Source organism: Cynocephalus volans, chromosome 9, assembly GCF_027409185.1.
Source record: "Cynocephalus volans isolate mCynVol1 chromosome 9, mCynVol1.pri, whole genome shotgun sequence".
Classification (NCBI taxonomy): domain Eukaryota; kingdom Metazoa; phylum Chordata; class Mammalia; order Dermoptera; family Cynocephalidae; genus Cynocephalus; species Cynocephalus volans.
The window spans coordinates 107103356-107129267 of NC_084468.1; the positions used below are offsets into that span (position 1 = coordinate 107103356).

The 25912-nt window shown below is 34.8% G+C and overlaps 1 protein-coding gene across 8 annotated transcripts in view; it reads left to right on the forward strand.

Annotated features, from left to right (window-relative positions):
• The window catches only part of BLTP1 (bridge-like lipid transfer protein family member 1), a 221537-nt gene that overhangs the window by 71720 nt on the left and 123905 nt on the right, over nt 1-25912 (forward strand). For 7 of the 8 annotated variants that reach the window (XM_063107237.1, XM_063107240.1, XM_063107239.1 and 4 more), the window contains 7 exons: nt 2427-2606; nt 5000-5128; nt 7343-7462; nt 8195-8475; nt 12158-12408; nt 20811-21069; nt 22246-23083. In XM_063107237.1, coding sequence (XP_062963307.1) covers nt 2427-2606; nt 5000-5128; nt 7343-7462; nt 8195-8475; nt 12158-12408; nt 20811-21069; nt 22246-23083 — 2058 coding nt within the window. The remainder of the gene's footprint in view (nt 1-2426; nt 2607-4999; nt 5129-7342; nt 7463-8194; nt 8476-12157; nt 12409-20810; nt 21070-22245; nt 23084-25912) is intronic. The other variant, XM_063107242.1, reaches the window with a different exon arrangement.

The window sequence follows — 25912 nt, forward strand, 5'->3', positions numbered from 1 at the left end:
GTAGAGAGACTGAATTATAAAGTAGGATTTATTTGGTGATTAGAGAAGTAGTTCATGGAGATATCAGGTGGTAGTAGAAATATTAGGTTTCCTAAATGGCTAGCATTTCAAAATTCCCCCCAAAGACAAGGGTACCATATATATCCTCTTGGAATTTATTTATCTACTTGCTTAAATTTTGTAGTGTTGATATGATTATTCCTAAGAAATCTTTTCTTTTCTCTATATTGTCTAATATTCTTTCACAGTGGGTGGCTTCACTCTGTGACTACTCCCAGAGCTCAATCCTGGGCCATCTCCTTGCAGGTTAATTCAGGATTTCAAGGTGAAGGATGGATTACTGTCCAACTTATGAAACTTTTTACTTTGTGGTCATCTTATGATATGCATTAGTTTCTAGGGCTACTGTAGCAAAGTACCATACACTGGGTGGCTTAAAACAACAGAAATTTCTCCTCTCAGTTTTGGAGGCTTAAATCCTAAATTAAGGTGTTGGCAGGGAAATGCTCTCTCTGAAGGCTATAGAGGAAGATCCTTCCTTGCCTCTTCTCAGCTTCTGGTGGCGTTTCCTGGCTTGTAGATGCATCGCTCACATTTTGCCACTGCCTTTGTTTTCAGTGGAGATCTCTCCATGTGTTCCGATTTCTCTCTTTTTATAAGGACACCAGTCATATTGGATTAGGGCCTACCCTAATTTAGTATAATCTCATCTTAATTTGATTATATCTGCAAAAACCGTATTTCCAGAAAAGGTCACATTCCACCAGTTCCAGGGTTTCAGACTTGAACATTATCTTTTGGGAGGACACAATTCAACCTACAACATGATGCAAATTAAAGTAAAATTTAGAATATAATCCTTACTGGTGTTCCAGGTAGGCTATGCCTTAGTAGAGGCCAAAATCTACATGTGTTTTCAAGATAAAAAAATGTTCATGAAAAATTTTATACTGAGAATTATTGAATCTCAGTTGCAGAAGAGAACCTTATTGGCCATCCTTCCCAACTCCCTCAGATAAAAGGTAAGGGACTGATGCCTGGAGAAATTAGGTGATTTTATATAAAGTCACACAGCTTGGAATGAAAATAAAATAAAAAATTATATCAGAAGAGTTTCTAGAGCTATTATTGTAGTCACAATTTGAAATTTCCTTTTAAAAACTCCTTATGAATTAGCTTTAGCCCTTATCCTTAAGAATATATTTTTCTAAGAGTGTGTTTCCCAAAATGTTGAAAGCAAGGAGCACTGTGAGATGGCCTGCACACATTCACAAAGTTGGGAAATATCTGTGAACTGTCTCATTGTTTCAGCTAGCATATTGAAAGTCTGAGAACACTTGATGTGAAGAAATCTGTCCAGTCAGCAACATCTACTTTTTGTGGTCACTCTGTTAGGTACAATGAGATATTTGGTGAACAAAACAGAAATGCTCCTTACCCTAATGAACCTGGTAGAGAAGGTAAATTTTGAGGAAATTAAAATTAAGATAAATAATCTCAAGTATAAAGAGTAATTCAAGGTGAGGTATGTGGTACTTTGGTAGCATGTAATAGTCTGGAGGCAAGAACATGATCAGATTTGAATTTTTAAGAGATCTCTGTGGTCATTAGTAGAGTATGGAGCAGAGAGATGTAAAAAGTCAGTGCTGGAAGGCCTTGCAAAAGTTTTGGCAACAGGTAATATTCTCTGGACCAAGATGGTAGTAGTGAAGTTGGAAGAGAGTGAATGGGTTTGTGAGAGATTGGGAGGTAGATTCAACAAATTGGTGACTGATGGGTGGGGCATTTCCAAACTTAATTGATTCTGTTGTCTTAATAATGTTCTGAGGAAATAGTGTTCCGTGGAATAGTCTGTTTTAGGACATATTCTTTATCTCTTTGAATATGTCTCAGAAATTTTCTTTTTGAAATCAGTGCTGCTTTTTAATAGTGAGTATTTAATTATTTAAGATAAAATTATCCTTCTTGTAGTATTTACATAATTCTCAAAATCTGTACAGACAATAGCTTTTTCCCCCAGTTCTTCATTTTTTTGTCTTAGTGGTCTTTGTTCTTTCCTGTTATCTCCTTCTTTATATTTTAAATTTATGATTCTTAGCCTTCCCACAAAAGATTGGCCTCTTGCATTCCCTGTTAGTTAGAGTACTAGTTTGTTTTTATTCATAGAGGCAGTTGCCAGGGATCTGCATACTTTTTAGGACTTAGCTATCTTGTTTTGTAGTTGGAGATATTGTCACTAAAGAAGCTTATCTCAAACTACTTTTCTAGGTCCAAGGTTGTGTTAAGAGCCTGTGGATTCTGAAGTCTTATTTTCCAGATAACATGATTTTATTGTTCATCTGGGGGAGGGGGTGGGGGAGAAGCAACTAGAAATTATAATGTGATTTTCTTGTACTTCTTATGGTGTCATTTATTATTGTTTCCAGCAGCGACCCCCTGTGGATGAAGTTCTCAGGGAAGGTCACATCAGTTTGTCAGGTCTCCAGCTCAGAGCACATGCTATGTTCTCAGCAGAAGGTCTTCCTTTGGGAAGTGATTCCTTAGAATATGCGTGGCTAATTGATGTGCAGGCTGGAAGCCTTACAGCTAAGGTCACAGCACCACAGGTATGATTCTCGGAGTACTATCTCCTGACTTTCTTTTTCCTTTCTTTACACTATCACAAGAATAACTTGCATGCCCATTTGAATGTTCATTACATTTCCAGTAATGGTGTTCTGATGGAAGTCATTCTTGCCATCCAGAATTTTCTTAGCAATAGATGAATCAGAGACAAGTTTTACTTTTCTGAGCCACATATAATTGACAGATGTAATGTTTCATAGTTCTCTATAGCACTTTCAAGAATTTGAGATTTTCTTTGGGAAAAACTCAGGATGAGAACTGTTCTAGAAATCAAGTTAATACATTATTAAAATTATACTGTTGGATGGATGGACCTTGAGAGAATTATATTAAGTGAAACAAGTCAGGCACAGAAAGAGAAATACCACATGTTCTCACTTATTGGTGGGAGCTAAAAATTAATATATAAATTCACACACACACACACACACACACAAACCGGGGGGGGGGCGGGGAGAAGATATAACAACCACAATTATTTGAAGCTGATACGACAAGCAAACAGAAAGGACATTGTTGGGGGGGAGGGGGGGAGGGAGAAGGGAGGGAGGTTTTGGTGACGGGGAACAATAATCAGCCACAATGTATATCGACAAAATAAAATTTAAAAAAAATAAATAAATAAATTGGTGCGGCCACTTTAAAAAAAAAAAAGAAAAAAAATTATACTGTTGGAACAATCTTTTTCTAGTACATGGGATAATTTTCCAAGAACTTTGCTTTCTTGTGTATTAGGTAGGATTTGAAAGTACCTCTTATGATGCTGAAGATTAGGTAGCATAGTTTTTTACTTGTCATGTCCCAAAGCGAGGTAACATTTGTACCTGCTACTAGTGATATATGTACTAGTTTAAAAAAATAAAAATGAATTTACTGGTAAGAAAATCTGGTCTAGAGTGCTAGGTGAGATCCTTTTGGATAAATTCCTCTTCGCCCTCTCTATCCCATTTAATCCTTAGTAGGCTCAGAGGCCTTAAGGATTATTTAACTCTAGAAATAGACCATTGATATTTAGTTGAATAACCATATTACTGTAACATTTTATCTGCTGCATCATGTATTTACCATAGTATGAATTCTTATCTTAGCATTTCAAAATATTGGAATGTGGTAGAAGTGTAAGTTCTCAATTTTGACAAAAAGTTACAGAATGGGTATGAAACATAATTTAGATGTAGGTAGTAGCAACAAGAAGGTAAATAAAGAATCTAGATACTTGGTATACCTGGAAGAAATTGTCAGAGGGCAGCAAAAATTAATATTCTAGAAATAGTAGGAAAATGAGTGGAATTGAAAAAGGATATTTTGGAGTTGAATGACATCTCAGTATAATATTAGAATGTATAATGATATGTACAAAAATGGGTGAAAGGGAATATATAATGGAATTTGTAAAGATGGGTGAAAGGAATTATTCAGTGCTCTCTGGCCTTGTAACTGTACTCTCCTTATTATCCCGTTTTCTGTCCCTAAATATATGTAAAAACTGAAGCATATAACAAAGCAGCTGTTCCCTAACAAGGGAATAAAGCCATGCTGACCCCGCAAGAATGGACACAACACAATTCCTTTTTCTAAGGACTACTGGAATCTCATATGTTTAAATTGCCCTTATTATAAGATAAAACATTCCTCTTTCTTCTGCACTAGAATCTTAGCATCACTGTTTCCTGCATGGTTCATGAATCCATAAGATGCTTTTACATTTATTCCATTCTTTGTATGTTTTAACAGTTTTCCAAGAGTTTAAATTATGTACTTCTTCAGGGGGATAATGTCATGTATACTCAATCCCTTGACGTTTTTATTGTTAACTCTAATCAATTATAAAATTAAGATGTTTTTATTTAAACTCAGCATTTGAGGAATTGATACTTAATTGATACTCATATGTGATACTTAAGCTCCTATTTATATAAACAAAAGTGCTAAATTTAAAAATGCCTAGTTTTCCAAAATTGTAGCTCAATATGATATGTACTGTACTTAAAAATTTCGTATAAAATTCTGGCTTATTATTAAATGGAGAATTTTAGGTGCTTTTCTATGTGGAAGATTCCAGTTAGCTATATAGAAGAAAAATATAATCTTGAAGGAAAGATATTTGCTTTAGATGTTGCTGAAGTAGAATTTTTCAGTGGAAAAATTTCACTTTGGCAGTGCATTTTGTCATTCACAGATGAAAAGCAGCACAAACTTATAAAGAATGTCAAGGTAGAAAAATCAATGGCTAACAAGTAGACTAATTAGCAGCAGGTATAAGACAGTGTTTGGGTTCTTTCAAGCCATGTTAATGTTGTTCATAAGCTTTTGAACTCTGAATACTTATTTAGAATGCTAACAGTGTTGTCAACCTGTCACTGATCATCTGTAGCTGGCATGCCTCTTGGAGTGGGGACAAACATTTGTTTTTCATGTGGTATGTCGGGAGTATGAACTAGAAAGACCAAAATCAGTAATAATATGTCAGCATGGAATTGATCGTCGGTTCTGTGAATCCAAGGTATGTTAACAAATACTTTAGTAGTATTGTAAACGTTTATGAATTTTTTTAAAATGAAAGATTGAGATGGCAGCTTTTAATCAAATGGACATAGCCATGAAGTAAACAGTACAGTTCAGTTTTTTTAAGTAATGAAATTATTTTGCAAATTCTTAGCCAGTTAAGTATCTAAAATATGAGATAATTATTAAACCATACATTCACAAATAAATGGAGATATAAAAATTATATCTTCTCTCTTACATTTTTACTGTTAACATTCATGTCTTATTGCATTATTATACTAACTCTTTAGGATATGACTGTATATTTATGTAGAAGGTTTAGAAACTGAAGCAAGAAAAAGGTTAAATTCCTTACATGACGGGGTTTGCAGATGACTTTGGAACATGCCTGTTTCCTATATTGTGATTAGCAGTGTTGGACATTTGGCAGGTTTTCTGACTCCAGACCTTATGCTCTTTCCACAGCATTGTGCTGCTTTCATTAGAGGTCATTACAGTACCTTCACAAGGGTTGTAAAAAGTAGACTATAATCCTTAAAACCATATGAAGTAGCAAAGAAATACAGAGGTGCAATAGATACTTTCCCTTATGAGGGGTGGGGAGAATTTTTTCCCCCTGATTTTGGAAGTATGTTGATGTCAGAAAACCTGGAAAACATGGAAGTTTCAAAAAAGAAAAATAAGTTACCCTAGTTCTACAACATAGAGATAACAATTGTTAACAGTTTGTTTTTCTTTCCAGTTTTTTCCTTCGTCTTTCCTTTTTTGTTCTTTTGTTGTAAAGCTATATTTGTTTGCTATTATATTTACTGTGAATTGAAAGTAATTCATCCTGCTTTTAGTTTTATGTTCAAAAATGCTATAATTGGTGGTAAAATTATTTTTTTCTTGTTATAAACACGCTACCAGTTTCCAGGGAATTGATTCTTTAATCATGTACCAGGCAATTAGTTTCTTATGGATAATTCACACATGCCTTTAGGTGACTCCCTTTCCTTTTTTTTTTTTTTTTAACTTAGAGCTTTTATGTGTTGCATTAAAATTTTTAAAAATCAACTTTATTGAGGCATAATTTACATACAGTAAATTCAGCCTTTTAAAGTTATACAGTTTGAGTGCTGACAAATGTACCTGTGTAACCATTATCACCAGTGAAGATATAGAACAATCCTGTCACCTTAGAAAATTCCCGTTTTGTTCCTTTGGAGTCAGCCTCTATCCCCAGGCAGCAACTGATCTGCCATCACTTAAGATTAGTTCGTTTAGGTCTGTTTTTGTCTGGAGGAAATATATCAGTATAGAGCATTGACTATATTACAAGACACCTGTTTCTAGTCCTGACTTTACCACTAATGAGTATTTACATGCTATTGGGCCAGTAGTTTACTCAGGGCTGCTGTTTCCTCAAGAAATTCATTGATGTAGGTGACATGTACATTTTCTTCCAACCTAAACATCACCAAATCTATGTTTTAGGAGTAAAACAAAATTAAGCTTGTGTGGATTGTTTTAGATATCATCATAAAATTTGCATTTGATATATTTGTGGGTGTGTGTAAAAACAAATACATGCCTGTGCGTTGTGTGTGTGTGTGTGTGTGTGTGTGTGTGTGTGTGTGTAGGTGTATGGAGTGCTCAGGAAAATCTTACATCTCTATGATGGATTTAAGCATCATTCATTCTGGATCAGAAGTCTGCATTATGCACTTGAGGGTTTTCTAAAGTACTGAAAGTAAGAGCAATTAATTTGCCCACTCTTTCGAAACTTAAAAAATCTTGGATTTCAGTGTATCTGTGTCCAAAGGTTTAAAAAAAAAAAAAAGAAAGAAAAGAAAAAGAAAATCTTTCATCTCTAAACTCATACGATTCTTGTAAACCTGTGACACTGTTTACTTAGTTTACCTTGTTCTTTTTGAGTTTCAGTAACAAGTTGTATATGTATTCTGTCAGTTAGACTTGCAACTTTCCCTTTTTGAATGAAAATGGTACATGCCTACTTACAACTAATTTTCTAATTGGTAACACTTTAATTGCTGATGATTACATTTATTATAATAAAAAAATGAAATTTAACCAACAGATTTTTTAAAAACTAAAATAGACATATAACCAGAATTTTTTTTGTTTATTTGAATAAGGAGACTTACTTAAGTATCAATATAATGAGTTGATGGTGATGAATTAAATGTACAATTCTCTTTCATTTTAGTTGAGTTGTATTCCTGGTCCTTGTCCAACTTCAGATGATTTGAAATATACTATGACTCGTTTAGCAGTAGATGGAGCTGATATCTATATTGTGGAACATGGTTGTGCTACAAATATAAAGGTAAGCATTTGTCTTTTTCTTTTTCCTTTTTACTAAACCAAACTTCCATTTATTGAAATACAACACACATTTATAGTTTGTTATCTCATGGACGACCACAAAATTTTAGAAGATAGCTTTCTATTTTTAATTCATCCATGTTCTCGTCTAGTAGTATTTTTTTAAGGCAAACCTTTATCATTTTTTTACTGTAACTGAATTATGATAATACTGCTTTATGGCAGGGATAAAACTAGCAGGTTGCTTTTATGGCAGGGATGTAAACTGGTAGTGTTTTCAAAAGATTAGACTTGGAATGTTTCTAGCTTTTATACATTTATATTTCCTGCCTGGCTCCTGAAAACATTTGTTTGCCACCTCTAGTTTAATTGGTTGCTGTTTACAGTCAAGCCATTAAGTTTGTATGATTTCATTACTTTCTCCTCATCTAACTTTTTATCTTCTCTTGTTTCCCTTTGTACTTATGCCATTTTCCTTTTATCCTCTTAATTTTTTTTTTAGATTGCATGTCTATTTTTATTCTGCTATTGCATTTAACATTTCAATTTCCCTCCTTTTCTTTTTCCTTTCCCATTTTTCCTTTTCTTTTTTCTTTTCCATTTCTTTTTCCTTTTCCTTTTTTTTTCTTCTTTCACCTATTTTTAACTCTATTTGAAATGACCACCTAATCTGTAGTTTAGGCTAAACTACTTAAAAACACGGAAATTACAGTTTTATTTTCTCCAACTTTAGATGGGTGCAATTCGAGTTGCAAACTGTAATCTCCACAATCAATCGGTTGGGGAAGGAATAAGTGCTGCAATTCAGGATTTTCAAGTGAGACAGTACATTGAACAATTAAATAATTGCAGAATTGGACTTCAGCCTACAGTGCTACGGAGGGCCTATTGGCTTGAAGCTGGGTCAGCCAATTTAGGACTTATTACTGTTGATATTGCATTAGCTGCTGATCATCATTCTAAACATGAGGCACAAAGACATTTCTTAGAAACTCATGATGCCAGAACTAAGAGGTAAGTGAGAATTTTAAGAATGAAGTAGTCTCAGGTTCAGATGAAAATTACTAGATAATTATACAGGAAATTCTACTGTTAGATTAGAACAAGAACATGTTAAAGGCCTAATAATAATATTGGTGTATTTTTCTTATAGTGATCCCTGTTGCTAATATTTTGCAATTTGTTTCATCTTTTAATTTTGTTTTTATTCTCATATACAGGATGTTAATTTTTATGGATTAAAATATGTCAGTGTTTTCCACTGAAATTTCTTTTTTTTAAATTGAAACACAATTGATTATACATATTTGTGGGATGCAGAGTTGAATATCAATACCGGTGTACAATATGTGATGATCAAATTGGGATAATTAGCATATTCATCATTACAAAATACATCATTCTTTGTGTCAATTATGTAATTTCTTGTACTATACTAATTTGAGAAAATACTTCTTTTGCTAGTAATCAAATGGCACCTGTATTTTCTTATTTCTTTTTCTTCTTTTGCTAACATATAAAACTTGAATCCATCTGGATTTTATGTGGGGGGTATGTGTATATGTGTGTGTATATTAATCTAGGCAAGGAGGTAAATAAATTTTTCTGTGAATACCTGTTCAAATATATAGGAAAAAATTTACACCTCATATATATTCATTTCTCCATTTTACAAAACATTTACTATTTTCATGTGTTAATATTCCCAAAAGAGTTTGTAGACTATTTTTCTAGTTTTTTAAAAAAACAACCTGTTGAGATTTTTATTGAGATTACATTAATCTTTGAAATTAATTTAAGACAACTTGACGTCTTATAAATCTAAGTATGGAATATTAGAGAATGTTGTTTAAAAAAAGTTGAGTTTCTTTGTTAAGTATTGCTCAGACACCAGTTAGTATAAACAAAATGCCTGTCTCCAGTTAGGTTAGGTAGTAGAGCAAGGTGCTTATGAAGCTAAGGAGGTTGCTCCAAGTGGCTCATTTAGGTTGGTTTGCTGTGGTTTGTCAAGAATTGAGAAGAGTCTGGCATTTTATCCTACTTACAAGATAACAACTTAGGCAGTCATAATTTCATGGATGCTGGCAGAAGACACAAAACTCCTGGTCAGAGAGGATATTACTCACAGCAAAAGAAATAGCCAGAGTCATGTGTTTGCATTGGTCCCCCACAGCCCCCATGTAGGGTTACCAGATAAAATATAGGGTGCCTAGTTAAATTTGAATTTCAGATAAACAACAAATAACATTTTAGTCTAAGTATATCTGACATATTTCATACGACAAACTTATTTTTATTTTTATTTACTGAATTTGGCAATCTTATCTCTGAGTCCTGTGGGGGATGACACAAAAGGCCTATTCTATGATAGATATCTGCACACAGTGGGTTGCATTAAAGAAGAACACTGAACTTAGGGAATCTACCACTTTTATAGTAAATGGAAGCAAGCCTGTTCTTTTCTAAGGTGAAACATTTCTTCAACCCTCAAAGGTGCTTGCTGCAAACACAATCCTGAGAAGCAGTCTGGTCAGAGCCTTGCATTCTTGGCATACCCAGCAATAACACGTAGGGATTCTTAGGGCCCATGGTGAGTTGCCTCTTCCTGCGTGGTAACCCATTGACCTTCAACTTCAGCTGCCTTTGTGCATATTTGATTCCCAGTAGTTTTGAGAAAACATATATTCATTCCTGATATTACTGGAAAAGCTACTGGGTACATAGGCCATTAGTTTCATTAGAATAATGTTTCTTAAAAGTGTGGTTCCCAAACCACTAGCATCAACATCTCCTTGGAACTTGTTAGAAATTTACATAATCTGGCCTTCCCTGACCTCAATTGGAAACTCCAGGGGTGTAGTCCATCTAGCTCTGTTTTAACAAGCCTTCCAAAGTGATTGGAATGCAAGCTAATGTTCGAGTACTAGTGCATTGGATTATACAAAAATAGGGAAGGGGAGCTAACATTTGTTTTGTAACTTCTATATTCCAGATTTTGTATTAGTTGCTGTACATGTGTCATATACCATTAAATCCCACAGAGACCTTATTGGGTGTATCATGCCATCATTTTACAGATGAGAAAACTGAGGCTCAGAGATGTTAACCAACTTGCTTAAAGTTCTAGAATTAGTAAGTGGCACAGCTAGAATTTGAACCCAAGTCTAGAGGACTCCAAAACCATGAACTCTATTAAACTTTTGCTGCAGAAATGAAGTAAAAATGTCTATTTAGTATATAAAGTTTTTAATTTTGGTAGTGCTCCAAAATATTTTTTGCTGAATGATTCAATCTTAATACTTTAAAATAAAGTAGCGATTTGAAATTGATAATATCTAATTGAAGTAATACCTCAAACTCTCCCTCATCTTAATACCTCTTCAGACATTTCTCCTTCCGTCTTCTCTGGACTAATGTTCCATCTCTAACTTGTTTTCTATTCATTCCATCTTATCTTTCACATCTCAAATATTAGTTTTTGAAAGGTTCTACCTGTTTTCTTTGTCACAACATGGTGTTAAGTCAGGGGTTCAGATCCCCATACTGGCCAACTGCCAAACAGAACAAAGAACAAGTAGCAAGGGTTCTTGGGCTGGCTGGTTAGATCAGTTGGTTAGAGCTCATTGTGATAACACCAAGGCCAAGGGTTCAGATCCCTGTACTGGCAAGCCACTAAAAACAACAACAGCATCAACAAAACCAACATGGTTTTATCTAATAGCACTTACTATAGTTTACAATTAGATATTATTTTCTTGTTTATGACCTGTCTTTGTCTCTGTACTGTGAACTTCATATGGATAAAGAATGTATCAGTTTTGGTTATCATGATACTAGGCATATAATAGATATGTTCAAGAAATATGAATGTAAAATGAAGATGATGATATGTATTTTGTCTCCCTATGAGGGTCTTCAGAATCTGATGAAATAGTGCATAAAAATGCTTAGAAAAATATACCATAAATATGAAGTGATTTTATTATTGAGATTAAAAAAAGGAGTACAGACATATCTCACAGATTTCTATTATATAATGTTTTTTAAGAAAGGAGGGGATTTAATAAATACCGGCAGATTTGTATGTGAGTTACTGACATAAAACCTGAAGAAGTTTACATACATTCTTAATACTTTATTTGTAGTCCTTATTACAAGGGAGTGGAACTGGATAATTTATTTTTCTAAAGGTATAGAATAGTACATTATTTTAGTTTTGTTGTTAAATATTTTTTTACTTGCCCATATTTAGATTTTTTGGTGTATTAAAATTACAATGTAAAATAGGCCTTGAAATGCTAAAGTAATAAGTTATCTATTAAGCATAATCTGTACAGTTTTGTTTGATTTTTAGATTAGTGTTTTAAAATTTTATGTTTTCAAAGAATGTTTACTACTGTTCTAAAGCTGAATTTTAATGTCTGATTTTCATAGTATTTTGCTTCTTTTTAACTCCGTTTTTAAAAATATATATGCTTTATCTATATTGTTATTGTTCCTACTTATTTCTATCTCACTGTGGTAAGACTTTTTAGAAAGGCAAAATGCTTGAAAAGACATACTACAGTAGGAATGAACCTTTGTGTTTTTGTTTACTTTGTGTTTTTTAAATTAACTTTAATTGTCTGCCAAAAAGTTTTTCATTTCTTAATGAGTTTATGTTGTTGTTTTTTTATTTGTTTTGGGTTCTGTTTAGGTTGTGGTTTTTGTGGCCAGATGATACCCTGAAGAATAAGAGGTGTAGAAACAAGTGTGGTTGTCTTGGTGGCTGCAGATTCTTTGGTGGCACCATAACTGGCCTAGATTTCTTCAAACTTGAAGAGTTGACACCTTCCAGTAGCTCTGCATTTTCAAGCACCAGTGCAGAGTCTGATATGTATTATGGACAGTCTCTGCTACAGCCTGGAGAATGGATTATTACTAAAGAAATTCCCAAAATTATAGATGGTAATACAATGTGCTGTTTTGTCACCTGTGCTAATCTTTTATTATCTATCCCTATGGCATTGGGAGAGAGGTTCAGCATTACCTTGTTCAGTTCAATTAAGTTTTTGAGTAATTTTACGGGTGGGGTTTAGTACAGTCTACCTTTGTTTTATAGGTGACTTAACTAAAGCCAGATAAGAGTAGTGATTTTTTCAGTTACACAGGGCAAAAGTAGGTCTACTATTCAGATCTCCTATTGTTGACATGAGCGGCTTTCCTCATAAGGCGTATTCTAAATATTTCCTTTTACAGTCATTCTTCGCTTAGTGACAGGGATATATTCTGAGAAATGCATCATTAGGCAATTTTGTGGTTGTGTGAACATCATGGAGTGTACTTACACAAACCTAGATGGTATAGCCCACTATACTTCTAAGCTATATGGTTATATCCATTCTAATCTTATGGGACCACCATCATATATGTGGTCCATTGTTGACTGAAACGATAGACTTAGGAATAGCTTTGCTTCGAGGTAATAGTTGTTTTGCTAGCTTACTTTTATAGGAAAATTTATCAGTATTTATATTTATATTTATCCATATTTATACACTGGCCTCCATGTTGCCAATTACTTTTGCAAAATATTTACCTTATCACTAAAGTTGAACATGTTGAGGATGGATATCTGATCTTTCTTTAGAGACTTTTGGATAACTTTGCAAATACACTAGTTTGATATGAGCAGGGAATGGTTGCTTTAAGTGTATTAGATTTAGATTTATCTAGCATCTTTTCTCCAAAGACTTCACAAATGGATTTTCTTTTGGGTTTCTTAGTTGTGTGTTCCTACAATTAAGTGCAATATTTACTGCTTAAACTGTCATGCGGCAAAGATGTGAAATGTAGATGTCTTGATATTTCACCAATATTTAGCCTTATTCCTTTGATCCATTCAAAAACATTGTTACCTCTGTTTTTTGTCAGTAGAAAAAGATAGGAAAGAAGTAATTTTAACTGTAAAAGTTTATCAGATTGATTTCTCATGCATAGGAGTTCTTAGAGGAAAGAAGTGGACTACATATGCTGAATTCATATTTAAATGGTTTCTCAGTGAACAGTAATAACATGTACAAGCTATTTTGAGGATAATTTACTTCAGTAGTTTTGCTAGAATAAGAGCAGATTATTTTATTAAATCAGCAAACACGAAAACTTTTTGTCATTTAAAGGATAAGATAGATGCTAATAATTTAACAGCCTTCTTTACAAGGGTACTTCAGAAAGTTTGTGGAAAAATAGAATTAAAAGACAACATGAATCCTTCCATGAATTTTTTTGGGTTTTTTTGTTTGTTTGTTTTTGTTTAATTTAATTTTACTTTATCAATATACAATGTGGTTGATTATTGTGGCCCATTACCGAAACCTCCCTCCCTCCTCCCCAACCCCCCTCCCTCCCAACAAACTAATAACTGTTCGCTTGCCGTATCAACTTCAAGGAATTGTAATCGTTGTGCCTTCTTCCCCACCCCCCCAGTTTATTTGTGTATTTGTTTATTTATTTTTAGGTCCCACAAATAAGTGAGAACATATGATATTTCTCTTTCTGTGCCTGACTCGTTTCACTTAATATAATTCTCTCTAGGTTCACCCATGTTGTTGCAAGTGGCAGTATTTCATGTTTTTTATACCATAGTAGTATTCCATTGTGTAGATTTACCACATTTTCCATATCTACTCATCTGATGGTGGACTTTTGAGCTGGTTCCAGCTCTTAGCTATTGTAAATAGTGCTGCAGTGAACATTGGAGAACAGATATACCTTCGACTTGATGCTTTCCATTCCTCTGGGTATATTCCCAGCAGGGGGATAGCTGGGTCATATGGTAGATCTGTCTGCAATTGTTTGAGGAACCTTCATACCATATTTCATAGAGGCTGCACCATTTTGTAGTCCTACCAACAACGTATGAGAGTTCCTTTTTCTCCACAACTTCGCCAGCATTTATCATTCATAGTTGTCTGGATATTAGCCATCCTAACTGGGCTAAGATGGTATCTCAGGGTGGTTTTGATTTGCATTTCCCGAATACTGAGTGATGTTGAGCATTTTTTCATGTGTCTGTTGGCCATTTGTATATCTTCCTTTGAGAAATGCCTATTTAGCTCTTTTGCCCATTTTTTAACGGGGTTGCTTGTTCTTTTGTTGTAAAGTTGTTTCAGTTCCTTGTATATTCTGGATATTAATCTTTTGTCAGCACCACGCTCAGCCAGTGAGCGAACCGGCCATCCGTATATGGGATCCGAACCCGGGGCCTTGGTGTTATCAGCACCGCACTCTCCCGAGTGAGCCACGGACCGGCCCTGGATATTAATCTTTTGTCAGATGTATATTTTGCAAATATTTTCTCCCACTCTGTTGGTAGTCTGTTAATTCCGTTGTTTCTTTTGCTGTGCAGAAGCTTTTTAGTTTGATATAATCCCATTTGTTTCTTTTTCCTTTGGTTGCCAGTGTTTTTGGGGTCATATTCATGAAGTCTGTGCCAATTCCTACTTCCTGAAGTGTTTCTGCTATGTTTTCTTTAAGAAGTTTTATTGTTTCATGGTGTATATTTAATTCTTTAATCCATTTTGAGTTGATTTTAGTATATGGTGAGACGTATAGGTCTAGTTTCATTCTCCTGCATATGGATATCCAGTAATCTCAGCACCATTTGCTGAAGAGGCAGTCTCTTCCCCAGTGTATAGGCTTGGTGCCTTTGTCAAAGATCTGTTGGCTGTAGGTGTGTGGGTTAATTTCTGGATTCTCTATTCTATTCCGTTGATCAGTGTGTCTGTATTTATGTCAGTACCATGCTGTTTTGGTTATTATAGCTTTGTAGTATAGTTTAAAGTCAGGTAGTGTTAGGTCTCCAGCTTTATTTTTTTTGCTCAGCTTGCTTTGGCTATGCGTGGTCTTTTGTTATTCCATATAAATGTCTGGATAGTTCTTCCCATTTCTGAGAAAAATGTCATTGGAATTTTGATGGAGATTGCATTGAATTTGTATATCACTTTGGGTAGTATGGACATTTTCACAATGGTGATTCTTCCAATCCCAGAGCACGGGATATCTTTCCATCTTCTTGTGTCCTCTTTAATTTGTCTCAGCAGTGGTTTGTAGTTCTCTTTATAGAGATTTTTCACATCCTTGGTTAACTCAGTTCCTAAGTATTTTATTTTCTTGGTGGCTATTGTAAATGGGCAAGCTTTCTTGATTTCTCGTTCTGCATGTTCACTATTGGAGAATAGAAATGCTACTGATTTTTGTGTGTTGATTTTTTATCCTACAACTTTGCTGAAATCATTTATCAACTCCAAGAGTGTTTTTGTGGAGGCTTTAGGCTGTTTGGTATATAGGATCATGTCATCTGCAAAGAGGGACAGTTAGATTTCATCTTTTAGATGCCCTTTGTAGATGCCCTTTTTTTCCTTCTTTTCTCTGATTGCTCTGGCTAGTACTTCCAACACTATGCTGAATAGGAGTGGTGAGAATGGGCATCCTTGTCTATCTAGTTCCTGTTCTTAAAGAAAAAGCTTTCAGCTTTTCCCCATTCAGAAAGATATTGGCAGTGGGTTTATCATACATGGTTTTAATTATGCTGAGATACTTTCCATCTATACTTAACTTATAGAGAGTCTTTGTTATGAATGAGTGTTGAATTTTATCAAATGCTTTTTCAGCATCTACAGAGATGATCATATGGTCCTTGTGTTTGATTTTATTGATATGGTGTATCACATTTATTGATTTGTGTATGTTGAACCAACCTTGCATCCCTGGGATGAATCCCACTTGATCATGGTGTATAATTTTGCATATGTGTTAGCTAGTATTTTATTGAGGATTTTTGCATCTATATTCATCAAGGATACTGGCCTGTAGTTTTCTTTTTTAGTTGTATCTTTACCTGGTTTTGGTATGTGAGTGATGTTTGCTTCATAGAATGAGTTTGGGAGAATTGCTTCTGTTTAAATCTTTTGGAATACTTTGTAGAGAATTGGTGTCAATTCCTCTTTGAATGTTTGGTAGAATTCTGCTGTGAATCCATCTGGTCCTGGGCTTTTCTTTGGTGGGAGCCTTCTGATAACAGCTTCAGTCTCTTTTATTGCTATTGGTCTGTTCAGATTTTCTACATCATCTTGGCTCAGTTTGGTAGTTTGTGTGTGTCCAGAAATTTATCCATTTCCTCCAGATTTTCAAAGTTGTTGGCGTATAGTTGTTTATAGTAGTCTTGAATGATTCCTTGTATTTCAGATGAATAAGTTGTAATATCACCTTTTTCATTTCTAATTTTTGTTATTTGGGTCTTCTCTCTTCTTTTTTTAGTTAGCAATGCTAATGGTTTGTCAATTTTATTTATCTTTTCAAAAAACCAACTTTTTGATTCATTGATCTTTTGCATTGTTTTTTGGGTTTCAATTTCATTAAGTTCTGCTCTGATCTTAATGATTTCTTTCCATCTGCTAACTTTGAGTTTGGATTGTTCTTGTTTTTCTAGTTCTTTAAGCTGAAGTATTAGGTTGTTCACTTGCCATCTTTCCATTCTTCTAGAGTAAGCATTCAATGCAATAAATTCCCCCTGTAGTACTGCTTTTGCAGTATCCCACAGGTTTTGGTATGATGTATCATTGTTTTCATTAGTTTCAATAAATCTTTTTATTTCCTGCTTGATTTTTTCTTGGACCCATATGTCATTAAGTAGAATGCTGTTTAATTTCCATGTGTTGTATTAGTTTCCAGAATTTCATTTGTTATTGATTTCTAATTTTAATCCATTATGGTCTGAAAAAATACATGGGATAATTCCAATTTTTTTAAATTTGTTGAGACTTGATTTGTGACCTAACATGTGATCTATCCTGGAGAATGTTCCATGTGCTGATGAGAAGAATGAATATGCTGAGGTTGTTGGATGGAATGTTCTGTAAATATCTGCCAAGTCCAATTGGTCTAGAGTCTTGTTTAGATCTTGTGTTTCTCTGGTGATTCTTTGCCTAGATGATCTGTCCAATATTGACAGTGGGGTTTTCAGGTCCCCTGCTATTATGGTATTAGTGTCTATTTCCTTCTTTAGGTCTAATAGAGTTTGCTTTATAAATCTGGTTGCTCTAACATTGGTGCATATATATTTATGATTGTTATGTCTTCCTGATGGATCAATCCTTTTATAATTATGTAGTGGCACTCATTATCTCTTTTTATGGTTTTTAGTTTAAAGTCTATTTTATCAGATCTAAGAATAGCTACTCCAGCTTGTTTTTCATTTCTGTTTGCATCGTAAATCTTTTTCCATCCTTTCACTCTTAGTCTATGTGAGTCTTTATAGGTGTGATGGGTCTCTTGAAGGCAGCATATAGTTGGGTCCTCCTTTTTAATCCAGCCAGCCAGTCTCTTTTGATTGGGGAATTTAATCGTTTTACATTAATAGTTGTTATTGAAAAGTGTTGATTTACTCCTAGCATTTTATGGATTTTTGTTTGCATGTCATAAGTTTCTTTTGTTCCTTTCTTCCTGATTTGCTGTTTGTCTTCTGTATTTGTTGGTTTCTTGGGTTGTAGATAAACTTTTTTTTTCTCTTCATTGTTGGCATTGTAACTTTACTAGAGGTTTTAATTTTTCTTGAGTTTTTATGGCAGTGGTAGTTATTCTTCAGGTACCAAACCTAGTACTCCCTGGAGAATTTCTTGTAAGAGTGGTTGTGTGGTAGTGAACTCCCACAGTTTTTGTTTGTCTGAGAAGTATACTATTTGTCCTTCATTTGAGGATAGCCTTGTCAGGTAGAGTATTCTTGGCTGACAATCTCTGTCTTTTAGTATTTTTAATATATCATCCCATTCCTTTCTGGCTTTTAGCATTTGTGATGAAAAGTCTGATGTTAGTCTGATTGGGGCTCCCTTATAGGTGATTTGATGCTTCTCTCTTGCAGCTTTTAAGATTCTCTCTTTTTCTTTGAGTTTTTCCAATTTGACTGTAACATGTCTTGGAGAAGACCTTTTGGGTTGAATACATTTGGGGATCTTTGAGCTTCCTGAATCTGAAGGTTTGTGTCTTTTCCTATATCTGGGAAGTTTTCTGCCACTCTTTTGTTGAATATGTTTTCAATGCCATCTCCTTTTTCCTCCTCTTCTGGAATGCACATGACTCAGATATTTGAGCGCTTAAGGTTGTCTGATATCTCTCTTAGATTTTCTTTAATGTTTTTAATTCTTTTTTCTTTCTTTTTGTCTGCCTGTGTTATTTCAAACAGCCCATCTTTAAGGTCAGAAGTTCTCTCTTCTGCTTCTGCAGGCCTGCTGGTTAAACTCCCTGCATGTTTTTTATTTCACTGAATGAATTCTTCAGCTCGGCAAGCTCTGCTACATTCTTTTTCAGGGCATTGATTTCCTTGTACATTTCTTCTTTCAGGTCCTGTATACTTTTCCTCGTTTCATCGTGTTGTCTAGCTGAGTTTTCTTGTATCTCATTTAGTAATTCTATCACTTGAAATTCTTTGTCAGACATTTCAAGGGCTTCTTGTTCTATAGGATCTAGAGCTTGAGAGTTATTACCCTTTGGTGTTGTACTTTCTTGATTTTTCATATTTCTGGTATCTTTCCTTTGATGTTTAGTCATTGTGGCAAGGGATGTCATGGTCCACTGGTTTGACACTATTGTCTGGCTAGGATCCTGCCGGGCTTGCCAATTTGGCATGGGTGCCTCAGTGTCTGGTTGGTCACCTGCTGGCTCCTCAGGTGTGTGGTCGCCTCGGGTCTTGGGCCTCTCCAGGGAGGCACCTCTCTGGTTGGCGCACACTCAAACGGGCTGGGGATGGGGTCCAGCAGCGGTGAGGCCTACCTCCTTGGTCGCGCCCTGGCACCACAGTGCGCATGGTAATGGACTCAGGCCTCTCTGTTGGGCACCTGTCTCTAGATTGATGATTTAATGGTGGTCGCAGGGGTGATTCTGAGGGTGTGGCTGCAAGCTGCCACTGCCAGGGAAGCGAGGAGGAGAGTTTTCCATGAATTTTTTGAAGACTTCTGTGCTACTGCTTTCTTACATTTGAGTAATGTTCATTTTTAAAGGATTATACTGGCACTTTCTCATTTAATCATCAAGCTCCATGTGGTGTGGATATTATCTCTGTTTTGTAGTGAGGAGACCAAGGCTGAGTTGAACAAAGTCATATAGCCAATTTTATGACTGAGCAGAAACTAGAATCAGGGCCATTGATGTCACTTTGGTGTTTTTTTTTTTATTGTACTACAGCTGGCACTAATGATAAAGACTGCTTAGTTTTCTAATCTCCAGATCAAAACCTAACTATCACAGACTCTAGGAAGAAATTTGTAGGGAATTTACACATGATGTGAAAGGGGGAAAATAGTAAATTCCCTTTCTAACATTGGACCAAAGTAAAGCTAGTTATAATTCTTATAATATATAATATGAAATGTCTGTACCTCCTGGTGATTCTCTCAGTAGTGAGTTGTAATTGCTAAATTCTCATAGTTTCTTGTTCAGGGAAGATTGGAATTAGCTCTTACACAGTGTCTGAGTTTCTAATTGCTGAGTGTACCAGGAACTGAGTACTGTATAGATGTACAGTGTGAGGATAGAATCAAGGAGGGTGGGCATATTGCTAGATTTAAGGATCTACTTGGAAGGTCAGTGAACAGTAGGTTCTTAGCACTTAGAAGTGAATCAAATTCATTTTTTATTTGACTTATGTTGTTCTGTTTTGCATTTGTGGTACTAGACGTAAATAATATTATATAGTAAGTTTGTAAGTCTTCTTACCCCTTGAATTCCATCTGGAATTGCATTCCGTTCGGGGAGATGTTTTCTCATACTAGCAGGTTCCTTTTTCTCAGGTGATGCAGGAATGGCTGGAGGAAAGCGGAAGTTGAGCAAGAGTTATTTTTTTGGATCTAGGCAGCTATAGAATTCTCCTTTATCCCTTGGCACCCTCACCTCCCCAATCCCAATTTATGAAAGTGGTGCTCCACTCTGACTGTGAAGTCATTATTTATTCATTCACGAAACCATTTATTGAATGCTTTCTGTGTTTGAGGCATTTTTCTAGGCTCTGGAAGTACATCAATGAATGAAAAATGATACAAGCCCTGCTCTCATTGAACTTTTAGAGAAAATGGGGCAAAATTTTTAAAATTAATAAGTCCAGATAAAAGATATATGGCGTCTTTGTACTGCTCTTGAAAGTTTTCTGTAGATATCTTTTTATAGTGTTTAGCATATTGCTGTGTGAGATTAGATACTTGTGCTTTTTAAAACATGATTATACTTAAAAACAGGGAATTAAATTAAGTTGTCATATTTTTTATAAATTGCTTTTGAAATTTTTCTGTTCACTTATGCCACCTTTTTATTTGTTTGTTTAGGTAACGTGAATAGCATAAAGAGGAAAGAATGGGAAAACAAATCAGTGGGAATAGAAGTAGAGAGAAAAACTCAGCACCTCAGTCTTCAAGTACCATTACGTTCTCATAGTTCATCCTCTTCCTCAGAAGAAAATAGTAGTTCAAGTGCTGCACAGCCTTTGTTGGCCAGTGAAAAGGAAAGTCCCTCTTCTGTGGCTGATGACCATTTGGTTCAAAAAGAGTTCTTGCGTGGTATGAAAAGAGATGATGGCCAAGTAAGGTCGGTATTCAATTAGATTTAGAAACCTGATCATTGTAGGGTTATATTATAATTGCCTAAAATTGTGGCAAGGAAAACTTCTTTCCTCTTCACTCCCGCGTTTCAGAAAATTTTTTCCTGTGCTTGAATGTATTTTGAAATGTCACTTTGCTGTTGTCTTTCTGATTATAAAAGTAATACTTATAGATCTTTCCAAATATTAGGACAAGACAGAAAATTAAAATGAAAATAAATGTTTCTTGGCATCTCACTCAGAGTGATTATCTTTGGATATTATCCTTCCAGCCTAGTGGATATTTTTTAATCTTAGTAGTTGGCCACTCCCTTTTTGAAGTACTCTTTCCTCTTGGCTTGACAGCACATTTCAAAATTTTCCCCCACCACCTTGGCTATTCCTTCTCTTTCTCCATTGCCATGCTCTCCATTTTTCCTTCCTTTCTTCTTTCTCTTTCTCTTTCTCCTACAGCCTGCCATTTGTTGAATGCTATTATCCCTCTGGACTCCATTCTGTACCCTTTTCTCCACTTATTCCATACAATTTCACTAGACATTCTCAATAACTGTTTAGCTTCAATTATGATCTTTAGCTAACATCTTTTAAGTGTAAAATTCTAGCCAACATACAAGCCTAACTATCTTCTTGATATTTCCACTTAGATGTTTCATGGAGACTTCAAACTCATATTTAAAAAATGCCCTTTTTCCTATCATTCTCAACTTGTTCTGCCTCAGTTAATGGCACTACTGCATCACTTGCCAAAGTCAGAAATATTGAGATTTCTATGATTTTTTCCTCTACTGTAATTCTTCTCCTTAATCAGAGGCCCCTAATATATTTTGTTGGACAAGATTTTAAAGGATATGAAAAAAAACACACCTTATAAATGTATTTGTATCCATGGATTGTAGATAGAAGATTATACTCTGGGTTTCTTTTAAGTTTTCATTGTGTTTTAAGCTGCCTCACTATTTTTTGAAACTGCATGGGGGTTATAAACACATACTGTGCTGTCTTGCTGCTTTGAATGGATACTATGTTATAAAATTTTAGATTTTCTTTTTTTCATAAAATAAACTATTAAAATTACTAAAAGGATTTTGTAGGTAGTTCTGTTTATGCTTAGAGTAAATCATATGATGTATAGAAAGTGGTAATAATTTTGCTTTCTGTTTTAGTATTCCTACAGAAATTTCAGGAAACAGCCCTGTGTCTCCTAATACTCAGGATAAGTCAGTAGGGCAGTCTCCTCTAAGATCTCCCTTGAAACGACAAGCCTCTGTGTGTTCCACCCGACTTGGCAGTACTAAGAGTCTTACTGCTGCTTTTTATGGAGACAAGCAGCCTGTTACAGTTGGAGTACAGTTTAGTAGTGATGTCTCTCGAAGTGATGAGAATGTACTAGACTCACCAAAGCAGAGGAGAAGTTTTGGTTCATTTCCATACACACCATCAGCAGACTCCAATTCATTTCATCAATATCGATCGATGGATTCCAGCATGTCAATGGCTGATAGTGAAGCCTACTTTTCTGCAGCTGAGGAATTTGAGCCTATTAGCAGTGATGAAGGACCTGGAACTTATCCAGGTAGGAAAAAAAAGAAAAAGCAAACCCAGCAGACTGACTACAGTAGGGGTTCCATATATCACAGTGTAGAAGGACCTCTTACTGGCCACGGAGAAAGCATTCAGGATCCCCGAACTCTGCCATTCAAAACTCATCCTTCTCAGGCTTCATTTGTTTCTGCATTAGGTGGAGAAGATGATATTATAGAACATCTATATATTGTAGAAGGTGAGAAAACAGTAGAGAGCGAACAGATTACTTCTCAACAACCTGTGATGAATTGTTATCAGACTTACCTTACTCAGTTCCAGGTAATTAATTGGTCAGTTAAGCACCCAACCAACAAAAGAACCTCTAAGTCTTCATTGCATCGTCCCCTTGATCTGGATACACCAACCAGTGAAGAAAGTTCATCATCATTTGAACAGCTTTCTGTTCCAACTTTTAAGGTATAAATCAAATTATTAGTTTTCACTGATATATTTATTTAGGAAAATATATTTTTTAAGAAGTTATTTTCAAAATTACTCTTAATCATTTCGCCTACCTTTCTGAAAGATAAACTTTATTTTTATTTATTTAAATTTTTTTATTATACATACATGTGGGGTACAATGTTGATTTTCAATAATTGTGTATAATGTGTGGGTTAGATCAGTATCGTTAGCTTATTCGTTGTTACAATACACAATCATTCTTTGTATCTGTTGACAAATTCCTCATTAGCCCCCCTCCCTCTCTCCCTGCCATCCCCTTTTCCACCTCTAGTTTTCTAAAAGTTCAACATGTTACTGTGATTGTTGTTTCTTTCTTTCTTTCTCTCTGTCTCTTTTTATTGTTCATTTGTTTATTTATGGATTCAGCTCCTAGTTATGAGTGAGAACATGTGGTATTTCTCTTTCTGCACCTGGGTTGTTTCACTTAGGATAATTTTCTCCAGGCTCATCCATGTTGTTGCAAATGGTAGAATTTCATTCTTTTTTTATGGCTGAGTAGTATTCCATTGTGTATATATACCACACTTCCTTATCCAGTCATGAAAGATAAACTTTCTGAAGTCATGACTATGTACAACAGTTAGGTCTCAGGGTTACTGATGAGTATTATAAATTTAAGCAAATTAAATTGAGGAATGGTTTAAGATTTGATTGTCACTATATTAATTAATCAGGTAACACAGTCTATGTCTACATTATATTCTAAGATTAAAATCAGGTCTCCCTTTCTCTGTGAATTTATATTTTCTGTCTTACAAATAAAAATTTTAAATTGTTTTTAATAGTTGGTGTTTTTTCTACTAATTCATAACTGCTTCCATGCAAATCACTTGATATTTGAATTCTTATAATTTAATATGAATGTGGTTACTGCCCATTTCTGTAATGATTCTGTAAATGGCTTTCTTAGGAAAGCTAAACACATTTCAAAATAAATTTAGTGTTAATAGCCAATATTAAAACTCTTTTTAAAGTAATAAATAATCAGAGCAATTTTTATAATGTTAAAGACTAAGCATATGAAGTTTTATGGAACTGATTAACAACGTTCAAGAATCTTATGTAGTATATATATGTAGTGTATATACATATACTTATTTGAAGTGTTTAAATGTTAATTTATTCAACTATTCTTTTTTTAAAAAAATTGAAACATAATTGTATGTGTCTGTGGGGCACAACCTTGAATATCAATACCTGTGTGCAATATGTGATGCTCAGATTATTCAACTATTATTAATTCAGGTATTTATTATGTACTACTGTGTACCAGGCATTTGATGTACAATGGTGAGGGAAATGGACATGGAGTTTACAGTTTTGAGACGGGAGGCAGACAGTTAATAAACAGATGAGTATGATCACGAATTGAATTATGCACATAATCAAAGGATGCTGCAATAGAGAATAGCAGGGGTTGGTGCTACCTAGATTGTATTGACATGGAAGGTCTGTCTGAGGAGGCAGTACTTAAACTGAAACTTGAAAGATGAGGAAGAATTGAGGATGGGAAGACCTAGGGGTACTGAATTCCAGGCAGAAGCAACAGCTTTCCTAAAGCCCTAAAGTGGGAAAGAGGTCAGTGTGCCTGAGTAACAGTGAGCAGGGAGACTTCTCATGATGAGGCTGGAAACCTAAACAAGGGCCAGATCATTCAGGACTTATAGACTATAGCATTACACGTTTGAATTTTATTTTCATTTCATTGGGAAGCTCTTGAGAGATTTAAGGAAATGTCATGTGATCACTCATGTGCTTTGGCTACTAAGTGGAATTGAATTGTTGCTAAGCAAGAGAGGAAATGGCGTGATCACCTAGAAGGCTATTGGAGTAGCCTGTGCAGGAAACAGGGGCTTGGACTTAAGATGTATTAGTAATGATGGAAATGTGGTAAGTGGAGTTGAAAATCCTCACAAATACATATGTATATATGCATTTGAGTAATATGAGGGGTCTTCAAAAAGTGCATGGAAAGTTTTGTATTATCTTTTAATTCTATTTTTCCATGAATTTTTGAAGTACTCTCTTATGTACTGAGGGATAAAGAAACATTAGTAACAGTTGCAAAGTTTTGGTTTTAAGGTTGTGCTCATTTCTTATCTTGCTCAAGATAAATTAATTGCCTGTGCTAAGATTTCAAAATGTTCTCTTTATGCCATGTGGAAATATGTTGGTATATGAATTTTGCAGTACGAAATTGAAATGTAGTTGCCGTGAAGAATAGTACCTGAGAAGATGGAATTATTTCAGTAGTATTTTAAATAAATTTTCCTAATTTTATTAGGCAGACAAATATTTCTAATTTGATTAGTCTGTCAAATCTTTCTAATTTGATTTGATAGGTCAGGGAATTCGTATCTTTATAGTTCGAAAATAGAACATAGAATAGAGTAGCTATTATCAAAAGGGCCAAAATATAAGTGTTGTTGAGGATGCAGAGAAAAGGGAACCCTCCTACACTGTTGGTGGAAATATAAATTAGTACAGCTGTTGTTGAAAACAGCATGGAGGTTCCTCACAAAATTAAAAGTAGAACTATTGTATGATCCAGCAATGCCACTAGTGGGTATTTATCCAAAGGAAATGAAATTAGTTTTTCAAAGAGATATCTGCACTCCCATGTTTACTGCAGCACTATTTACAGTTGCCAAGATAGGGAACCAACCTAAGTGTCCATCAGTAGATGAATGGATAAAGAAAGTATGGTATGTATACACAGTGGAATACTATTCAGCCATAACAAAGAAGGAAATTCTGTCACTTGTGATAACATGGATAAAT